The sequence below is a fragment of the Tupaia chinensis genome, unplaced genomic scaffold (genome assembly GCF_000334495.1).
Source record: "Tupaia chinensis unplaced genomic scaffold, TupChi_1.0 Scaffold000492_1, whole genome shotgun sequence".
NCBI classification, from domain to species: Eukaryota; Metazoa; Chordata; class Mammalia; order Scandentia; family Tupaiidae; genus Tupaia; species Tupaia belangeri.
In genome coordinates, this window is record NW_006160004.1 from 2,251,098 (window position 1) to 2,274,116 (window position 23,019).

General features: G+C 37.6%; 1 protein-coding gene across 1 annotated transcript in view; it reads left to right on the top strand.

Moving 5' to 3' along the window:
• The window catches only part of LOC102499501 (Down syndrome cell adhesion molecule), a 30,867-nt gene extending 8,133 nt beyond the window's left edge, over nt 1-22,734 (top strand). The window contains exons 3-4 of the mRNA XM_027774892.1: nt 20,965-21,111; nt 22,634-22,734. Of these exons, the coding sequence (XP_027630693.1) occupies nt 20,965-21,111; nt 22,634-22,734 (248 nt within the window). The remainder of the gene's footprint in view (nt 1-20,964; nt 21,112-22,633) is intronic.
• The last annotated feature ends 285 nt before the right edge of the window (nt 22,735-23,019 follow it).

A 23,019-nucleotide genomic window follows, 5' to 3' on the forward strand; every position in this document is an offset into this window, starting at 1 on the left:
TCTCACTTAGCATAATATCCTCCAGGATTGTCCATATTGTGGCAAATAGCAGGGTATCCTTTTTTCCTTTATCCATCCATCCAGAAATCGACATTTAGATTGTTTCCATATTTTGGTTATAGTGAATAATGCTGCAAATAATGTAGGAGTGCAGATATTCTTTATGAGATAGTAGTTTCATCTCCTTGGTATATATCCAGAAGAAGGATTGTGGGAGGCTTGAATAGAATTAAATGTTGTTTAGAAGGGCAAGTGAGATCATCTATGTTACCCTGATAAGCTGACAAGCAGGTTTAAGTGGAATGAGCTCTCATTCAAGGGGTATCTTCTTTGTGAAAATATTCTTGTAGATTACTGTTAGATTTTGCCTGGAATAATCTATTAGTAAAATGGCTTTGTGACTTTTCCTTTGGAAGCACAATTTTTTTTTTTTTTTAAGTTTTTGGTATAGGGCACATGCACAAACCAGAGACAGGCAGACAGAGAGAGGGAAAGTACAAATCCTCTCCCCTCCCAAGCCCTGGCAATGCTCCAATCCCTTCTCCTTCAGTCTCCTTCTGGGATATTGTCCACACATGCACACGCACTTGGCCTAGTTTTGGGGTTTTTTTTAGACATATTTTTACTATAGAGTGTGTGCACTTGCCACAGAGTCAGAGACAGAGAGAGAGAAAGTGAGAAATCACCCCCAGGGTGGATGGCCATGCCTCAATCCCTTCTTCTCCATTCTCCTCTCAGGATGTTGGGTAGGCACACATGCACACAAGCCTGACATGAGTTTTAAGTCGCCAGGTCTGGGACTCGAACCACAGTCAACTACATGGAAGTCCAGCAGTGTAACCATTACACCATCTGCTGGTCCTATGCTTGGCATAGTTTTCAAGCTGCCGGATCTGCCACTTGAGCTGCAGTTAGCTGCATGGGAGTCCAGCATGATCACTGTATCACTTGCTGGTCCCAGAAGCAGAAGTATTTAATTTTTTTTTTATTGTACGTATTTGGAGATCTACAACTTGATGTTATGAGATACATAAAGACAGTAAAATGATTGCGCTAGTGAAGCAGGTTAATATAGCTCACATTGTTATATATTTTTGTGACAAGAATAGCCAAAATCTACATATTAAACAAGTATTCATAATGCAATATAATTTTTAACCTTCATATTATACATTAGATCTTTAGTCTTATTCATGTCTGTTAGTTGACCTATTATAAATTTCCTCTCCCCTTCCTCCACAGGTAAACACTGATTAGTCTTTATATTATATATTAGATCTCTAATCTTATACATATATGTTATTTGACCTACATTTACTCTCCATCACCTTCTTCTAAGGATGTTTCATTCACTACTTGAACTTTTGAGCACTTTTTTTTAATTCCACATATAAGTGAGATCACATAATATTTTTCTTTTTATTTATTTTTTATTTTATTTGCTTATTTATTTAGAGATTTTTGCTATAGGCCATGTGCTCACTGGAGAGATGAGAGAGACAGAAAGCAAGAAATCATCCCCTCGGGGGATGGCCACACCACAATCCCTTCTCCTCTATTCTCCTCTAAGGATTTTGGGCACGTATGCATGTGCACCCAGTGTGAGGTTCAGGCCACTGGGTCTGGGACTTGAAACGTGGTTGACTACATGAGAATTCAGTAATGTAACCATTATGCCATGTGTTGGTCCCATAATTTTTCTTTCATGTCTGGCTTATCTCACTTAGCATAATATCCTCCAGGATTGTCCATATTGTGGCAAATAGCAGGGTATCCTTTTTTCCTTTATCCATCCATCCAGAAATCGACATTTAGATTGTTTCCATATTTTGGTTATAGTGAATAATGCTGCAAATAATGTAGGAGTGCAGATATTCTTTATGAGATAGTAGTTTCATCTCCTTGGTATATATCCAGAAGAAGGATTGTGGGATCATATGGCAGTTTTATTTTTAGCTTCTTTAAGAAGCTCCATACTGTTTTCCATAATGGTCTTACAATTTTACATTCCACCATGAGGGTACTGGGCTTTCTTCCTCCACATGTTCACTGACATTTTTAAGTTACTTCTCTTAATAATAGCTGCTATTTTTAGAGTTATAGATAATATCTCATAGTGGTTTATTTTGCATTTCCTTGTTGTTTGGTAATGTTGAGTACCTCTTCATTTATCTTTTGGCCATTTTTCTCACATTATATTATTTTTTATGTTTGGCCATTTTTATTTCAAAATTGTATGATACTGGCACATAGAAAAAGAGAAAAATAGAACAATGATACAGAATAAAGAGCCGAGAAATAAATCCAAACATGCATGGTCTGCTAATTTTCAATAAGGACACTAAGAGTACTCAGTAAGGAAAGCATATAAATGGTACAGGGAAAACTGGATTTCCACATGAAGAAAAATTAAATTAGACTCTTATACACAAAAAGATTAACTAAAAATGTATGAAAACATCTACATGTAAGGCCTAAAACCATAAAACTTATAGAAGAGGATATAGGAGAAAAAGAAAAATAAAATTAGCCTCTTATATCATACACCAAAAGATTAACTAAAAAATGTATGAAAACATCTACATGTAAGGCCTAAAACCATAAAACTTATAGAAGAGGATATAGGAGAAAAGCTCCTCAACATTGTCCTTGGAAGTAATGATTTCAATTTCACACCAAAAACTCAAGCCACAAAAAACAAATAAATGAGACTACCTGAAATTAAAAATCTTCTGGCCCAGCCTGATAATAGTGTAGTTAACTGAACTCCAATGCTGGAAACCATATAGTCAACTATAGGTTCATATTGCCAGGTTGTCCTGAAAACACACATACACATGTGTATGCTCAAGATCCTGAAGAGCTGGAGAGCTGGAAAGAGGGAATCATAGCATGCTGAGCTCCATTGAGGGTGCTTCCCTTTCTTTCACTCTCCCCTGAGCATGATCTTTATCAGGAATAGCATAAATAAGCTTAGAAACAAAGAAACAAAGCTAAAACTCTTCTGCATAGCAGAAGAAACAAATCAGTACAATATACAAACAGTCCACCGAGGGGGGAAAAATATTGCAAACTGCAATACATATCTGTTAAGAGGTTACTAATTCAGAATTTGAAAAGAAATTTTATAATTTAATAGCAAAAAAATACATAACCCCATTTAAAAATGGGCAAATCACCAGGATATACATTTCTCTAAGAAAGGCATAAATTCTCTTTCTTAACAATTTTCAGCAATTTTCACGTAGTATGAGTTTTAGTTATTAAAAGACAGTTCACCCATAATGTCTTATTAATCAGAAATCCTATTTCTAACAGAAAATAATTTCCTGCCCTTCATATTCTAGGGACTGGAATGTAGCTGTGCCCCTCACACGTACTGTATTTACTATTGGGTTGTCAGGAAAGTCATGACACATTTTGGCATAGAAAAACAGAAAAATATGTAACGACTTTTTCAACAACATAATACTTAGCAAACAGTCATCAGCTATGTTACCTTGGGAAAGTCCAAAAATTTTTAGTTGTTGTTTCCTCTTTAGTAAACTGTGGTTAGTAATATTTTACTGGAACTTCTGCTTATGGTCACAGTGGAGTAGCAGGGACTTTTAATACAAAACAGTCTAAAAAATAAAGTAAAAATAAAAACAGTCGAGATATATGAGGATATATAAAGCAAGACTTTTCAAAACTGGACATCAGGCAGTGAAGGAAAGTTACTTTTGAGAAAATGGAAATAGCAGATTTAGCTCTATGATTGCTCCAATTCATTACCTTACACTTACTGATAGAGAACACAAAAATATGCACATAGATGTCTATTGTAGCTTTGTTCAGAATTGCCAAAAAGAAATATACAAAGATGGCCTTCAATATGTGAGCGGATAATGATAAATAATCTCTCCTTAATTAAACTTCAGTTACACATCTTTGAGCCCTCTGCTCAACCTTGACTTTCTATACCTGTCCTCTTGGTGCCAAATTTTAGCATGAATCCTTCTAAGTCATTCCTCTATTCTGGATATTTGATCACTCTTGCTATCTGATCAGATTCCTCAACCCCACCTTTGATAGATACATTTTTGGTTGTCTTTATCAAGAATCCTGTTAGGGCAGATAAGCTGGTAATCGCCTATGTTTGATGTGTCTTCTACTAATGTTCTATTCACTGGCCACCATCAACCTGCTCATGAGTTATAAATCTTCACTTGTGCCTACATATCCTTGTATATAAAGTTGAATTGCTCTCCCTATTGTAATAGTTATGACCACATTCCAAAAGTCTTGAATAAAATTTGCCTTACCTTTTTAAACAAGCATTGCAGTAATTTTCCTTTATTAATAAACTACAGTTTACTCATACAATGGAATATTAATCAGCAATAGAAAAAAATTAGCTATTGAGCTATGAAAACACATAAAGACATGGAGAAATCCTACCTGTACATTATTAAGTGAAAAAAGCCAATATGAAAATCTTTATACTCTATGATTCCGCCTCTATGACACTCTGGGAGAGGCAAATGAGACAGTAGAAAGATCAATCCTTGCCAGAGGTTAGCTGGGAGAGATGAACAGTTGGGACATGGGATTTTTAGGGCAGTGAACTTTTTCTGTTATACTGTAATAGCAGATACATGACACTATATAGGGAACTGTTCAACATAGAGTAAACATTAATGTCAACTATGAAATTAGTTAATCATAGGATATAAATATCAGTCCATTAATTGCAATAATGCATCACATTAGTGCAAGATGCTAATAATAAGAGATATTGGAGATATCTGGGGCTATGGAGTGTATGGGAACTCTCTGTAAAATTTTTCTATAAACATAAAGCTGTGCTAAGAAATAAAGTCTAGGGTGAGTTGATGGCAGGTGATTCAGGTGGCTGGATCCCACCTACGTGGCCACCTGCATAGTATAAGTCCTGGTCAGGCAGCTTGAAAAACATGCCAGGCATGTGTGTGTACTCAAAATCCTGAAAGAAGAAAAGAGAAGGGATTTGTGGCATGGCCATCTACCTTGGGGTGGGGAGAGTGCTATCTCACTTTCTCTCTGGCAAGTGTACATGCCATCTAGCAAACAAACAAAAAAGAAAGGAAGAAAGGAAGAAAGAAAAAGAGAGAAAAAGAAATAGAGTCTATTCAAATAATTAGAAAACACTCTATTTTTTTTTTGTTTTGTTTTTAAAATTATTCTTCTGAGGGCTGGCAGGTAATGTGGTAGTTAAGGTTGTTGGACTCCCACATGGCCGACTGTAGTTCAAGTTCCACACCTGGTGGCTTACTTTCTCTCTCTCTCTCTCAAAATTTTCTTCTTTATAATTCTTAATTTTCTATACATCCAATCAGTATCAATCATTAAAGTTTGTAAAATGAATTTTCCTAGTGTGAATACACTGTATTAGTCCAATTAAAGATATTATATATATATTATCATCAAAAGATAATTTTCCATTTCTTGTGTCCCTTAAATGTTTTGCTTTTTTCCCCCTTGATTTCCAGATTATTCACAATTGCTAAGATATGGAGCCAACCAAAATGTCCACGAGCAGATGAGAGGATTAACAAATTTCATATAAAAGTTGAGTTCCCCCCAAAATAGGACGGTGAAACAATAAAATTTAAAAAATGTGAAATTTGGCCTAAATTTTTCAAATTTGATGAAAACTGTAAACCCACAGATCAAAAAGCTCAAGAAACCTCAAGCTTAAAAAATGTGAAAAAAATATACCGAGCACATTATAAGAAATGCAAAGAAAAATGTACCAAGACACATCGTAATAAAATTGCTTAGAACCAGTGAGAAATAGAAAATATTAAAAATAGCAGCAAAAGCATATTTACTTACGTTAGAAATAGGAGTTCTGATTGATAAAACATTCTATCCCAATTTACTGCCTTAATCTTATTGACAGAGGACAAAAAAATAAGCACAAGGATTTGTATAGCAGTCTTATTCCTAACTGCAGGAAAGGAACTACGATGTCATTTGATATGGGAATGGATAAAGACAAAGAACCTCAACCAGAAGCCAACTATAATGTCTTATTAAAAAAGAAATCCTATTTCTAACAGAAAATAGTTTCTTGCCCTTTTTATTCTTTTATATATATGTTATATAAAATATATATAAAGAATATATATTATATATATTACATATACATAATATTTATACATCTATATGTATACACACACATAATTTTAATTTCTTTTATACATTCAATCACTATACATGCAGATGGGCCACTTGAAGTAGTAGTGCCCCTCACACATAAAAAAGAAAATCCTTTAAAACATAATTGACTATTTAAAAAATAACGATGCTTTGTGAAGTTTGTAATATAGGTAGAAGTAAAATATATGACAATAACAGCATTAAGGCCTGGCAGAAACCCATGGAGTTGTCATGAGGTTATTTTGTTGTATGTGAAGTGGTGTAATATCACTTGATTATAGGTGGAGACAAGTTACAGATGTATACTATAAAACTGAAAGCAACAACGAAAATAATAAAACAAAGAATTATAGCTAATATGCTAATAACAGAAAAAATGAAATCATTAGAAAATATTTGTTCTGGGAAAATACATTTTGTGTTCTGTAAAGATGTACAGTAATTAAATGTAAAAATAAATAACTAAATAATACGTATTTTAAAAAAAGAAAAGAAATACACCCTAATCCTGGTTCTTCAACTATGGGAAGTAACCTAACTTGTCAGGACTCTTCATTTGTAAAATAAAAAAATATTCAATCCAAAACAACAAAAAAAGATAAAAAAGGAAGCAAAAATCAGATAGTAAAAATAGAAATTAAAAACCAAAATGATGAACTTATGCCTAACCATATAAATATTTTCATTAAATATAAATGCTGCAATTATCCAAATTACAGAACTACTTAAAAGAATCACCCTTTTTGGGACCATCAGCATAAGGCTATGTTTCTGGACTCCCATGTAGTCAACCACGGTTCACGTCCCAGATCTGGTGGCTTAAGGTCACACTGGGCACTTGTGCGTGCGTGTGTGCCCAAGATCCCGAGAGGAGAATGGAGGAGAAGGGATTGCGTCATGGCCATCCCCCCTGGGATAATAATAATTGTTGGAACTTTCAGCTTCACCCACCAACCAAGACAAACAAGCAAACAAACAAACAAAACCTATGAAAGTCTTGCTACAGCTCATATACTTAATGTTGAAAGAATAAATGTTTTCCCCTAAAACTAAAGAACAATACCAAGGTATATACTCTTATAACTTCTATTCTACATTAGATTGGAGTTTCTAGCCAGAGCAGCATGACAGAAAAAGAAGTAAAAGGTGTCTGGATTGTGAAGAAAAAAGTATCACCTGTCTTTATTTGTACAATAGGTAACAATCATCAATGTAGAAAAGTTGATGGAATCCACAGAAAAGCTATTGAAACTAGTAAGTTTATCAAGATTGTTATATATGACAACACATACACACATGGTGTAAATAGAAAACTTAAAAAATACTATGTATGATGGAATTAAAAAAAACTAAAAAAAAAACTAAAAATACTATGTATGACAACTATAACTGGCAAATTAAAAAATACTAAAAAAAAAAAAACTTTAAAAATACTATGTATGACAACTATAACTGGCAGAAACCAGTATCGAACCTAAGTTAACCTCCTCGCCACTCAAATGCCAATATTTGAGGGATAAGTGTTGATGATGGAAAAGACTGGTGGTCTTATTTAGGAGGCTAACAGCTAGGAAGATGACCAATGACCATTTCTTAAGAATTTTTAAAGAGGGAGTAAGGGGAACCGTGTGCTGCTTTGCCTAACACAGCAGTTCATCATTTCTGTGCACGGTCCTGCAGAGGAGACTTGTTAACATCAGACTCGTTTTCAGTTGCATCTGGGTCGCTGGACCTGATCATTAGTGCAGACATTTTTATCTTTTCAAGCACATCTGGTTATTGAGTTGCAGTCTTAAGGCCTGGTATCTGCAGAATCTCATTAAAGCCATGATTAGGTTTTGCTAGGTTTAATATGGAGCTACCTTGGTTTCTCTTGTAGCCTGGCTACAAAATCAAAAAGCACAAAATACTTAGGGATAAATCTGACCCAAAATGTGAAAGATTTGTACACTAAAAATTATAAAACATTCCTGAACAAAATTAATTAAATTAGTAATTATTAATTGAATTTATAAAGATGTAAATAAAAGGAGAAATGTATTTTTTTGTGGGTTGGAGGATTCAGTGTTACTAAGATGTCAGTTCTCTTTGAAATGAGCTATAGATTTAATGCAATCCCAATAAAAGCCCAGCAGCCTGCTTTTTGTTGTTGCTATTTTTTAACAAACAGAAATTGACATATTGATTCTAAAATTCATATGGAAATACAAAAGACCTAGATTAGCTAAGATAAGCTTGAAAATGCTCAGTTATTTAGGATGGATAACATTACCTAGTTTTAAAGACTTTTTTTAAAAGTTCAGTTATTTCCTTCATGAGAGAGAGAGAGGAGACAGGTACTCCAATAGAGCCTTCACACGGCGATTCACGGCCAGCCTGGGTTAACCTGGCTCATGGGCACGAGCGCCTTTACCCAGCACATACAGGGTGGCTCTGGGGAGTGAGCCTGGAACTTTCCCATGTGGGTGCAGCTGTGTGGCTGCTATGCCACTACCTGGTCCTGCCTGGTTTTACTCTTGCTATACAGATCATTATTATAAACATAAGCAACAGAATAGAATTTAGAAATAAAGCCTCACATAGCTGGACAACTAAAAGTTGGCAGGGTGGTACACAAGTAATTTTGTGGGAAAATGATAGCCATTTCAACAAGTGATGCCAGAAAAATATTGTATATCCATATGCAAAAATACAAAAAGCTTTAATTCATACCTTGTACAGTAGGTAAAAACTTACTCAAAATGATTTATAGATCTAGATATAAACACTTTCTTTTTTTTTTTTTTTGAAGAGTTTTTTGCTATAGTGCATGTGCACTCACCAGACAGACAGAAAGCAAGAAATCATCCCCCAGGAGGGATAGCCACGCCACAATCCCTTCTCCTCCATTCTCCTCTCGGGATCTTGGGCACACATGCACATGCATGTGGTGTGGGTCAGGGACGCGAACCGCGGTCGACTACATGGGAGTTCAGCAACATAGCCATTACGCTAACTGCTGGTGCCTGATTTCTCACTTTCTATCTCTCTGTCTCTCTCTGTCTTTCTGGCAAGCACATGTGCCCTATAGCAAAAACCTCTCCAAAATAAAAAAGAAAAATAGGAAGAAATCTTTAGTCTTGGATTATATAAAGATTTCTCAGATATGAACATTTTTAAACACAATTTATGAAAGAACAAATTTTTATATTAGATTTCATCAAAATTTGAAACTTTTACTCCTAGGAGAATTAAAAGGCAAACCACATTCTGGGAAGACATATTTCTAAAACATATACATGTTTAAAGGACTATCATCTAGAAATGTAATGAAATCTAAACACTTGTATTTTTTTCTTTTAAAAATTTTTATTATGAAAAATTGAAAGCATACATAAAAATGGAGAAAACAATACACAGACTTATCACAGAATCTGCAATCATCATTCTCAACTCTTGCTGTATTTACCCTATTTGCTTTACCAGTTTTTCTTTTCTTTTCTTTCCTTTTTTTTTCCTTTGAGAGGTTTTCGCTATAGGGTGTGTGTGCTCGCCAAAAAGACAGAGAGACAGAGAGACAGAAAGTGAGAAATCACCCCCCCCCCAGAGGGGTATGGCCATGCCGCAATCCCTTCTCCTCCATTCTCCTCTCGGGATCTTGGGCATGCAAGTACACGCACCCAGCGTGAGTTCAAGCCACCAGGTCTGGGTCTTGAACCACAGTCAACTACATGGGAGCTCAGTGACATAGCCATTAAACCAGCTGCTGGTCCCAATTTTTCTTTATTAAAGTATTTTAAAGCAAATTGTTGACATCATATCACCCTATCACTAGTATCTCTAAACATAATGGTAATTTTTTCCATTTATTTATTTATTTTTACATTTTCCCACAAACATTGCCTTTACATATCAAAAATTTTTTGCTCATATTCCATAGTTCTTGACTATTAATAAACAACTTTCAAAATTTCAAAATACTGAATTTTAAAGATAATGTTAAAAATATTTCTTATAAGTTTGTTTCTGACCCTATAACAACAGAGACAGTATGGCTTTAAATATTTTTGAGGAAATATTTATATATCAACTACTCAAATTGTTGAAAAGCAAATGCCTAGCACATGAGTCACACATAAACCTTCTCAGTTCAGCCCTGCCTACCAAGTATTCTGTGATATACCATCTGCTAGCAAAGATCAGTCTCCTTTTCTTCCTTCAAAGTCTTTCTCAAGAGAATCCGCTGGTGTGGTTGCTCTTCTGCGATCTCTGTTGATTACAATGCTGGGCTGGAAAAGTCCAGGTTATTTTATAGTACAAATGCTTTCATATATCTTCTCTAATCCTCTGCCAGGCAGAACTATTTATGGTGCCAGGCCATCTTTCTAAGAGCTTCTGTTGGCTTACTTGACTAAGTTCCATAGTTCTCTGATTAATCTTCAGATACAATATTCCAGTCAAATCCCTGTCCAATAATGAGTATTTCCGATTTCTGAATCAATGCAGCAAGCATTATTGAATTTATGCAAATAACCCTTCTGCCACAAAATAAGAATACTCTCAAATATTTTCTAATTCCAGAGGGGTCAGGAAGGAAGAAAAGGTTATGTTTCCATTTAAAGAAACAAACAAGAAAAACATTTTAACAAATTGCTGAACCTATCAGCACCTCAAAAGAAAGTAAAATGCTTAAATTGGGAATAGAAGACACAGTAAAAAATATCAGTAATGTTTTACTCAAAGGTCATAAAATTCTATTTCTCCAGTTTGGTCTTATGTTCAAACTCTCTTCTGTTGAATATGCAGTGTTGTTGTGGTCCAACCTTTCCATTTAAATCCTGGAAGTTAACATTCAATCTTACTATTGATATTTCTTGTCCCTAGCATTAAATTGGTCATTTTCTTGGTTGCCTTTTGTTCTCTTATTTCTGTATGTGTCTTTAGTTTTCCTGGTGGAGCACTCCTTTCAGAACTTCTTGAAGAGTGGGTCTGATGTTGGCAAATGCCTTCAGGTCTCGTTTATCTGAGAATGTTTTTATCCTTTCTTTCCATTTGAAAGGTTATCTTGCTGGGTATAGTATTCTTGGTTGAAACTGTTTTTCACTTAACACTTTGAATGTATTTTCCCATTCTTTCCTTGCTCGCATTATTTCTGATGAGAGGTCTGAGGTTGGCCTGATTGGATAACCTTTATAAGTAACCTGATGTTTCTCTCTTGCCAATTTTAGTATCTTGTCTTTGTCTGTAGATTTGGCCAGTCTGGCTATGATGTGCCTTGGAGAAGATCTTCTAGGGTTGATTATATTAGGAATCCTTTGTATTTCTTGGGTCTGGATATTTGAATGCCTCTCTCGATTTGGGAAGTTTTCTTCCAAGATTTCATGGAATAAATTATTAATGCCCTTTTAGTTTCCTCACCTTCTGGGATATTGATTATTCAGATGTTTGGATGCTTAATGCTGTCTAGTATTTCTCATACAGTATTCTCATTTTGGGGGGATTATATTCTTAGTTTTTGTTTTGTTTTGTTTTGTTTTTTCTAGACCAGAGAGTTGCCTTGAACATCCAAAATTCAATTTTCTGCATGGACTAAACTGGTTTTAATACTTTCAAAGGAGATTTTAATTTCCTGAATGGCAGCCTTCATCTCTAATAGGTCCATTTGATTCTTTTTTTATGGTATGTATTTCCTCTTTCAGGTCATGGAAGAACTTCAACACCTTCTGGAACTCGTAGTCTCTTTTTCATACATCTTCTGGAGTTTATCTCTCAGTTCTTGCATCTCATTTAGTTTTGTAACTATGAATATTCTTAATTTTCTATCAGATATTACTATAATTTCTACTGTACTATCTGTGGATGATTTGGGATTGTTCTTTTCCCTTAGGGGAGAGATATTTTCTTAATTTCTCATGTTTCTTGTGCCTCTGAGGTGGTTTCTGGTCATTCTGTGACAAAATCTCTCCTCCACTGTGCTTGTCAGAATATTTCAGGAGTCTAGAAGATGGAACTTAGGAGCATAGCTTCCCTGAACAGGCCACGACACTTCTCAGCTTTAAAACAGTTTCTTGTCTGAATATTTCAGGAGTCTAGAAGATGGAGTTTAGAGCATAGCTTCCCTCTAAACACTTTTTAAAAAGGATTATTTAATTTTATTTATTATTATTATTATTCTTTATTTTGACCAGAGAGAAAAAGAGAGAAAGCCACCAGGTCCAGGACTCAAACTGTGGTTGGCCTTGTGGGAATCCAGCACCTTTACCACCACGCCACCTTCTGGCCACAATGGGTAACATTTTTGAAGGGGCTCTTCACCAAAGGGATATGCAGATAATCCTCCTTATCCATGGATCTCACATTAGCAAATTTAATAAACCACAGATCAAAAGTATTTTAAAAAATCAATAAGAAAAATACATATTTTAAAATACAGTATAACAGCTATTTACATAGCATTTACATCATATTAGGTATTTTAAGTGCCCTAGAAATGATGTAATGCATGTGGGAGGATGTAGGTGGGTTATATGCAAATACTATGTCTCTTTATATAAGGAATTTGGGTATCCTGTTTAGATTCTGGTGCTCGCAGTGGACCCTGGAACCAGTCCCTTGCAGACACCAACAGACCTGTGCTCAGTCAGTAAGCATGTTGGCCCAGCTTTGGTGACACAAGTGGCAGGGTATGTACTGTGTGCTGGAAGTCATAGGGCCAACTGTGGGTTCAGATCTTTGGCCAATCTGAAAACATGCCAGGCATACATGAGCAAAAGATCCTGATGAATTTAAAGACTGGCAGAAAGGAACGTGGCAAGATCAGATCCTATCGAATGTGCTTCTTTCTCTCTCTCCCCTGCATGTATGCACATGCATGTATGCAGGCATATACTCTTTCTCATGGATTAAAAAGAAAATAGCCACATGAATTAATACTGCCTGACAGCATTAATTTTCAAGGAAATACAAAATGAAACTACAATGAGACAGCTATGTCTGCACATATGAAATTTAAATGACTGGCCAGACCAATTGTTAGTGAGGCTGTGGAGTACATCTCTAATAGGTCCATTTGATTCTTTTTTTATGGTATGTATTTCCTCTTTCAGGTCATGGAAGAACTTCAACACCTTCTGGAACTCGTAGTCTCTTTTTCATACATCTTCTGGAGTTTATCTCTCAGTTCTTGCATCTCATTTAGTTTTGTAACTATGAATATTCTTAATTTTCTATCAGATATTACTATAATTTCTACTGTACTATCTGTGGATGATTTGGGATTGTTCTTTTCCCTTAGGGGAGAGATATTTTCTTAATTTCTCATGTTTCTTGTGCCTCTGAGGTGGTTTCTGGTCATTCTGTGACAAAATCTCTCCTCCACTGTGCTTGTCAGAATATTTCAGGAGTCTAGAAGATGGAACTTAGGAGCATAGCTTCCCTGAACAGGCCACGACACTTCTCAGCTTTAAAACAGTTTCTTGTCTGAATATTTCAGGAGTCTAGAAGATGGAGTTTAGAGCATAGCTTCCCTCTAAACACTTTTTAAAAAGGATTATTTAATTTTATTTATTATTATTATTATTCTTTATTTTGACCAGAGAGAAAAAGAGAGAAAGCCACCAGGTCCAGGACTCAAACTGTGGTTGGCCTTGTGGGAATCCAGCACCTTTACCACCACGCCACCTTCTGGCCACAATGGGTAACATTTTTGAAGGGGCTCTTCACCAAAGGGATATGCAGATAATCCTCCTTATCCATGGATCTCACATTAGCAAATTTAATAAACCACAGATCAAAAGTATTTTAAAAAATCAATAAGAAAAATACATATTTTAAAATACAGTATAACAGCTATTTACATAGCATTTACATCATATTAGGTATTTTAAGTGCCCTAGAAATGATGTAATGCATGTGGGAGGATGTAGGTGGGTTATATGCAAATACTATGTCTCTTTATATAAGGAATTTGGGTATCCTGTTTAGATTCTGGTGCTCGCAGTGGACCCTGGAACCAGTCCCTTGCAGACACCAACAGACCTGTGCTCAGTCAGTAAGCATGTTGGCCCAGCTTTGGTGACACAAGTGGCAGGGTATGTACTGTGTGCTGGAAGTCATAGGGCCAACTGTGGGTTCAGATCTTTGGCCAATCTGAAAACATGCCAGGCATACATGAGCAAAAGATCCTGATGAATTTAAAGACTGGCAGAAAGGAACGTGGCAAGATCAGATCCTATCGAATGTGCTTCTTTCTCTCTCTCCCCTGCATGTATGCACATGCATGTATGCAGGCATATACTCTTTCTCATGGATTAAAAAGAAAATAGCCACATGAATTAATACTGCCTGACAGCATTAATTTTCAAGGAAATACAAAATGAAACTACAATGAGACAGCTATGTCTGCACATATGAAATTTAAATGACTGGCCAGACCAATTGTTAGTGAGGCTGTGGAGTAACTGGGACTCTCTTACTGCTGGTGAAAATGCAAAATCTACAGCCTTTATGGAAAACAATGTAGCACTTTCTTAAAAAGGTAAACATGTATCTACTATGTATTCTGGGCACTCTATCTTAAGTACTTACCCAAAGCACATGCTCACACAAGTTATTTGATATAAATATTCATAATGAATTTATTTATTTATTTACTCATTTTTTAAAGAGATTTTTTACCATAGGGTGTGGATACCTGCTGGATAGACAGAGAGACAGAAAGTGAGAAGTCTTCCCCTCCCAGGAGGGATGACCACATCACAATTCTCTCTCTTCCATTCTCCTCTAAGGATTTTGGGCACACACATGCGTATGCCTGGTGTGAATTTTAAGACTCCGGATCCGAGACTTGAACAATGGTCAGCCACATCAGAGTCCAGCATCTTAACCACTATACTACCTATCGGTCCTGGTTTTATTTGTAATAATGAAAAATGGACCAAAGCTTGTCAAGACGTTCAACAGGGAAATGAATAAACAAATTGTGGGCTATCTATACAATTGAATATTACTAACAATCAAAGGAATGGGCCTTTTTTTGAGAGAGAGAGGGGGGGGAAGGAAGAGAGAGATTTTTTTGCTATAGGGCATGTGTACTCACCAGAGAAACAGAGACAAAAAGTGAGAAATCCTCCCCACAGGGGAAAAGGCCATGCCATAGTCACTTCTCCATTCTCTAGATTTGGGGCACACATGCACAGGCACCCAGCATAAGTTTCAAGCTTTCAAGTCTGATACTCAAAACTGTGTTTGGACATGTGGGAGTCCAGTGACATAACCATTATGTTATCTATTGGTCCTGGAATGGGCTTATTAATAGCAGCACTATAGCAGTGAGACATCTCAAGCTAATTATACTGAGGGAAATAAGTTTGATTTTAAAAAATGTATTTGCTGTATGATTTCATTTATGTCAAACTTAAAAATGTGCAGACTAAGCTACACTGACGTGAAGCACATTAGTGGTAATCCGAGAGGAAGAAATGTGGGAGTTATGGGGAGAAGGCCATGTAAAGGGAGCAAGTCAACTTTTTTTTTGAGAGATTTTCACTGTAGGGCGCGTGCGCTCGCCAGACAGACAGAGAGAGACAAGAGACAGAAAGCAAGAAATCATCCCCAGGGGGGATGGTCACGCCGCAATCCCTTCTCCTCCATTCTCCTCTCGGGATCTTGGGCATGCACGCACACGCGCCCGGCGTGAGTTTTAAGCCACCGGGTCCAGGACGCAAACTGCGGTCGACTACGTGGGAGTCCAGCGACCTAGCCATTACGCTAACTGCTGGTTCCCAAGGGAGCATGTAAACTTTTGGGGTGATGGATCTATTTTTTATTTTGATTGTTCAAATCTTGATTTTGGTAGTAGCCTCAAGGGTGTGTCTCTATGTCCAAGTTTATCAATAAACACATATAGTTCATTGTATGCCTAATATCTCTGTAAGATCATTTTAAGAAAAAAGCAAATAGCAACATGAGAGATTCGACGGTCATATAATAAAATAGGTAATAATAGCTACACATAGGATGGCATTTCTATACCTCTCTCCATCACAAACAGCTCTGACTCTTGGCACAAGAGACCGCACGCAGGTGGACAGTTGACCAAGCTGCCCTCAGTTCCCTTGCCCTCTGAATTTAGAACTGATATCGCAGCAGAGTGTCAATCTCTTTCTTCCATGCTTGGGAACTGTGGGCTGGCACTTTCCACCTTCCTTGGGCACCGAATAGTAGAGGAAGCTTGTCTGTGGGAAAAGAGAAAGATGAAGAGAGAATCAAAGAGAACGAGGCTGTGATGTCATCCCAAAGTCCACTTGCATGTTCCAGAGATCCTAGTGTCTTCAAAGGAGTTGTCCCATTTCAGCTTAAGGTGGCACAGTTAGGCTCTTCTTAGCAGCTATCAGAGAAGCTGAATAAAGCAATTGTGCTAGACAGTGTGCCAAGTACTTTAAAGATATTTTCCCGTTTAATCTGCACAGCCATGCAAGACAGGTATTATTTCCATTTTTAGGTGAAGGAAGTAGAGGTCTCTGTGAGCCAGCTGTTAGCAGCTCAGAGGAGCTGTGTGTGGGAGGTTGGTTTAGGTAAAGTGACAAGGCCAGTGCTCACAGTCTCTGGAATATTCTGTGCTCCTTTTACCTCTGCTTTTTTTCTCACTTTTCTCCTTGCCTTATAAATGCTTTTTGTCCTTTAGGGTCAGATCAGAAGACTCCTTCCCCCAACTACTTACAGGTGCTTGTATTGTCTGTCCTAAGTTCCTATTACCTGGGATCATCCATAGACCTATGCACTTTGATATTTTATTGCTTTCTTTCAGTCGTTTTACTGTGTGAATATTCTTTTATTTTTTAATTTTTTTTTTCTCTTGAGCTAACCATGTCATAAATGTGAGAAGCTCCACAGTGCCCGGAATAGTGCTTGAAATGAGGATGTGTGCAAGGTGTGACTGATCATTTAAATATCTCTCCATTTATTAAGTAATAAACTACACTATAAAATACACCAAAAATATTCCTGTAAGACTAATTTTGGGTTTCGAAGTCTGTCCTCAGATAGCCATTTCCCAAATAAGAAGGACATTAGACATTAGACATGTACCCTCCTCCCTGCATAATGTCGCCTAGTGTTTCAGAGAAATCCAGCACATGGACAGTTGTTTTTGTTTGTTTGTTTGTTTGTTTTTACTTGTAGATATATTTATTTATTTATTTGTAATATGCATCTGTGCTAGTAATTGTTTAGCACAATTTCTGCTTATTTATTTAGTTTTTTAGTTGTTTATGTCAGATCATTTTGGACTCAGGAATCAGAAGTCTTAGGAACAATCTGAATTCAATCTATCAGGAGAGGAGAGGTTACTTTCTCTAGATATGCCCGTTTCTCCGAAATTTCTCCTCAGTGATCTCTACTCCATCCTTCTTTCAGTGCTCCGATTGCTGCAGACAGGATTTGGGTCAGGGCTTTCCTCTTGGGATGCCAGCAAGGCCCAGTGCTGAGAAAGACCAAGTGCTCAAGGTTTAATGTCCTTCTGTTACTACTACCCTGAAATGCTACTGTTTTTTGCCTTTCAATTTTTAAAATAGATTTTTGCCTAAGGGCTCCTGAGGGCTTGTGCCCTTGCAGGGGTTGGGGGTAAGGGTAGAGACAGTGAGAGGGAAAGTGAGAAATCACCCCCTGGGGGGATGACCGTGCAGCATTCCCTTCTCCATTCTCCTCCCCGGGATCTTGGGCATGCACACACACTTGCCTGGCATCAACTTGATTTTTGCACATCAGGTACTGTGGGATGATGGAATGCATTTTAGGGCTTGGCATCTTTGCTCTTGGGGGTTGCCTCTCATGCCACCTCCCTGAGATGGGTTCTCAGCTACCCTCTCCCTAGTCTCTGCCCACCTCAGCCTATGATTCTTGCTCCCACCCAGTGACCACGGCTGCTCCTCTGTTCCCTGGTATGCTGAGCCCCACCTGGCCTCCTGCTCTCTGCTAATGTCCAGCAACCACTGCAGCACTCTCCTAGTTGGGGCCTGGGCAGGGGTGTATATAGGACTGAATTCTTTTGCTCAGAGGCAGGGGTGGTGGAAGCTGACCTTACCCCAAGCTAGTGACACCACAGTGTATGTGTCCATCCAGGTGCTGGGAATGAACTCCTTACCCATCTCCAATGTCGGTACTAAGAGTGTGTAGACATGGAAGTTGAGATCCCTTAGAGGTTCTTATCCACTGTGGGTAGAGGTAATGTGCATGTGAAAGGGGGAGAGTAACTTTCTTATTCCAAGTCGAGCATGGCTTATCAACCTGGCAACTGGTATTGGTGGGAGGGAACCTCTCACCTCCCAGCTGGTAGGCTGTGTGTGTCCAGCGCTGGGCAGGGGCCTTGGGTGTCTGGGAGAGTCTGAACCTGACTGGTGATTATCCGTGTGCTTAAGGAGTGTGACATTAAATAGCAAATAAACAGCACCATGACAGTTTGAGAAGACTACAGAAGAAAAAAGTTTTGTGTTTATTATCTTTTTAAAAGTTTATTTATTCCCTGAAAAAGATTGAGTCATTATGGACAGTCTTCAAAGCGTGCTCCTCCCCACAACCCTACAACCAGAGAGGCTGTACTCCTTTTTCTTCTATCCTCTATCCCCTTCTTTTATGTCTTTTATTTTCCACTACACCCATATTTTTCATTTATTAATGAGTTTGATTAGTTCACCTATCTTTTTGTAGTCTCTTACTAAAAAATAATTATTTCTTTAATTTTATTTATTATTATTACTATTGTTTTTAATTTTCTATAGGGCACATGTGAGAAAGAGAGAGAGAAAGTGAGAAGCAAGCTGCCAGGGCTCAGATTTGAACCATAGTTGGTGGTAGGGGAGTCCAGTGCCTTAACTACCATGCCATCTGCTGCTGGCACCTTGTAGCCTCTTTCTAACCCATGACCATAGACTCAGCTCTCCTTGAGAGTTATTTATGCAGATATTTTGCTGTGTAGGTTTGGTTTCTGCCCCTGTACATAATGATGTATTTCTGAGTTCAGAAACACCTGAGGGCCTTGAATCATTGCTGAGTGGACTACAGAAGGTGTGGCATTGGTACCTGGAATCTCACCTCATATGCACAGGTAGTACAATGATGGGGATCTCAGATCCCTACACTTGGAAAAATCTCTCTGATTTGAGACAGAAATGAAGAAATTCTCCAAGTTGAGAAATTAAATGCTAATATTAAAAATGGGAACTGGGAAGTAGACTTTTTTATCATTAATATACTCTACTACTAAAGCACTCAATATATCACTGATCTCAACAGTCCTCTTCTAGAGAGTTTTCTTCTGTCTATTAGATTTCCCTCGAGGAATTCAACCTTAGATTTGTTGGTATGTTAGTTTCTTTTGAAATTATTTCTGTGACCAATTTTCTTGGCATACATTTTCCCAATAAGTGACTAATCCTTTAAGAGAGCTGATTAGCTGATTAGATAATAAATGGTCTCTGCGGATAGCTTAGAAAATCATAGACTTATAGACCGCAGACTCTGAAAATGTTTCTGCTACAATGACCTCATTTTAAATTAGACGAAATAAACTGTGGAGAAGTAAAACTAGGACATTTTTATGTAGAAAGAGGGAGTTAGAATGTGGACTAGATTCACCAGCATCTCAATACCCTGGAGACAAGATCTTCCCACAAAACAGGTGATTCAACCCTGACTGTGGTTAAGGGTAGTCTTAGCCTATCTGCTCATGGCAATGCTGTTGTGAGGTTTGCATTACCTAAGTTGGCTGAGTTACTATTGCTCCGAATAGTGTGTGTTGCCTTCATTGTTCCCATCATATAGATGGTGAGAGAACTTGCTCACAACACACAATTAGTGAGTGGCAGGGCTTGGATTGAAACCCAGGCATTGGGCCTACTGGGTGGGCACTAAATGCCAGCACCACCCTGCCTCTGAGCCTAGACATTAAGCATGTGGAATCCCCTCTGAGTCCTTCTGATGATGCTCCTATTGGTGGGATGTGGGACATATCCCTAAGCAGTCAGTACCCTGCCCTAAGCAATGGGGAGCATCGTAAAGAAATTACTTTGCAACTTTTGTTTTAAAAAAATCATTGATTTTAATTGTCACATAGTTTTAAAGGATTTTCAGGAACAGTTTCTATTTTTGAGGGTTTTTTTTTTTTCTTTTTTTTTTTGCTATAAGGCGCTTGCACTCACAAGGAGACAGATGCACACAGAAAGAGGGAAAGTGAGAAAGCAACCCCTAGGGGGGATGGCCACACCACAATTCCTCCTCCAGTCTATTCTCAGAATTTTGGGCACACACGCACATGCACCTGGTGTGATTTTCAATCTACTAGGTCCAGGACTCAAACCATGGAGTCAGCCATGCAGGGGTCCAGCACCTTAACCACCATTCCATCTGCTTGCCCCATTCTTGACTTTTTTATGCATTTATTTTTCAGGAAATTTTTGCTTAGTCTTCAGAAGATCAAGAGCAGTTTCCCGTCATCATAACTACCCAGGCACTGAGTCTTCTTCCAAGAAGCCAATTCTCACTTCATGATGCCTTTAGGAGGCTCATTAATTGTTTTAATTTGTATTCTGGCCCTTTAGCATCAAATGTAGTGTATGGTTAATGAAGTGAATGTTCAAGTTGAGTGTTGAAAGACATAAAATTTAGGTTTCTTAATTTTTTTCCCTTAAGTCTATGCTATGCAGTTAATTATATGTATACAGCAATGTATCCTGTATGACAATGCAATACTCTTAGAATGGGCCCATTGACTGTGTGTCTTACTGAGGTCCTCTCTCTGCCTTCCAGTTTTACGGGAGCCCTATACAGTCCGTGTGGAGGACCAGAAAACCATGAGAGGCAATGTTGCGGTCTTCAAGTGCATTATCCCCTCCTCGGTGGAGGCGTACATCACTGTCATCTCATGGGAGAAAGACACTGTTTCACTCGTCTCAGGTAGGCTTTGCGTTTGCAGTATGCACGGTGCTGGGCTGCCTTTCTGCACAAGTTTTTTCGGAGATGGAATTGAGTCTCCATTTACATGATCATTATAATTGAGGATTAATATAATAATGCTTGATGCTATTTTATAAGTAAATATGATTAAGTGTTTTATATTGGTTTATAACAGCTCACTTCAGTGATTCTTTAGCAACTGGTGGATAGAAGTTAGTTTCTTGCACTATCTTTGTGATTTCATTTCTACTTCTAAACATAGAGCCATTGTAGGCGTGCACCTGTGAAGACCTCAGTGACCCTCATAGCACTGATATTCTGAAACTGAAATCTGGAAAATAAAAGCCTTGATTTTATACTCTTTAGTCCTTTCACATGCTTTTGGAATTATGTTGTGATCTCTTTCATGAAGATTCTATTTAAAACACATAGCTGGTACCAAGATATGTATTTGCATTGAGTAATTTTTTGGCTTATATTTGAGGTCTAGAACTGAAACAACTGAAATGCTAAGAAATTGCAATCTTCATCTCTAGTGGCACTTACGTTGACTTCCTACTCTGCTATCTACCTGAGAAGGGCCCCGTCAGCATGAGCTGTTTTCCTGGTTTGCACAACCTTGAATGATGACTGTTGACTGTTGGCATATCTAAAAATGTGTTGGCCACTTTTGAAAGGAGTTGTGAAGGTCATTGTCTGTGTTCTAATCTGGATAATGAAGACTCGTTTTTATTTTCTTATGCGTCTTTACACACTCGTGTGTGTGTACATACACACAGCACATATTTTAGCATCATTCTTGATGTTGACAATTTACCTAAACTCTCATAGTGACACAGCATTTTAGCTTTTCATCTGATTGATTAGGTAGATATGGTAGGTTACTATACATCAAGTAAAATAAACCACTTAAAAGTGCCAAATTGGAACTGAAATATTTTATCCTCAAAGTACATTTCAGAAATCTAGGATGTAATGAAGCTTTTAGTTTTCCTTAATATTATCCTTGCAGAGAATTTGATCTACTCACACTTCAGTGAACAATAAATTCCTTGCTGTTATGTTCATTAATCATCATAATTTGTTAACTTAGGTTATTGAAAAATGCTAAGCTTAAGAACTGAAATGTGATTGCAATAATTATTATAGAGATTCACCTCTGTTTCCATTGTTTAATGGTCTTTTCTCCTTAGGGTTCATTGTGGTTTCCTTAGCAGTGGTTGGAGAGATTTGATGACAGTCATTTGACTGAACCCAGAGTTAGAGGGGAAGGGCTCTCAAATTCACATGGCAAGGGATGTGGATTCAGGGAAGGAAACATTTGGGATTATATTTGCCATCCCCCACACCCAGGGGCCTATGCTGATGGAGATTCTCCTGTCTTCTAACACTGCCATCCAAATTCTTGGCCTCAAGGTCTATGCAGGCAGACAGGAGAGCATGGAAGAATGACAAATGACCTCGTAGTGCTTCTACTTAGAGGGGACATGTATCATTTTTGTTTATATTTAATTGGTCAAAGCAAGACACATCAAGGACCTTGTGGGTGGCCTCAAGCAGGCTTATGATCTAGAAGTGGACAGTCTGGAAGATAAGCCCAGTGACTCATCTTGCTTTAGCTGACAGCTGTGTTTGGACCTTGCTCCTAGGACCTAAGCTCTGCCCATCAAAAGTTCCCAGGGCAGGAGATCACACAGTCACTAAAGGTGACCAAAATGGTGATAATATGGAGGATCTTAATACATAAATACATTTTTAATTGCTCTGGTAGAGAGGATTATATTGGGTTGTCAGAAAAGTTATGATGCATTTTTGCATAGAAAAAATACATAATGACTTTTCCAACAATCCAATATTTCTCTCTGGTGACCAAGACAAGGCACAGGTAATGACAGACTTCCTCCCCTA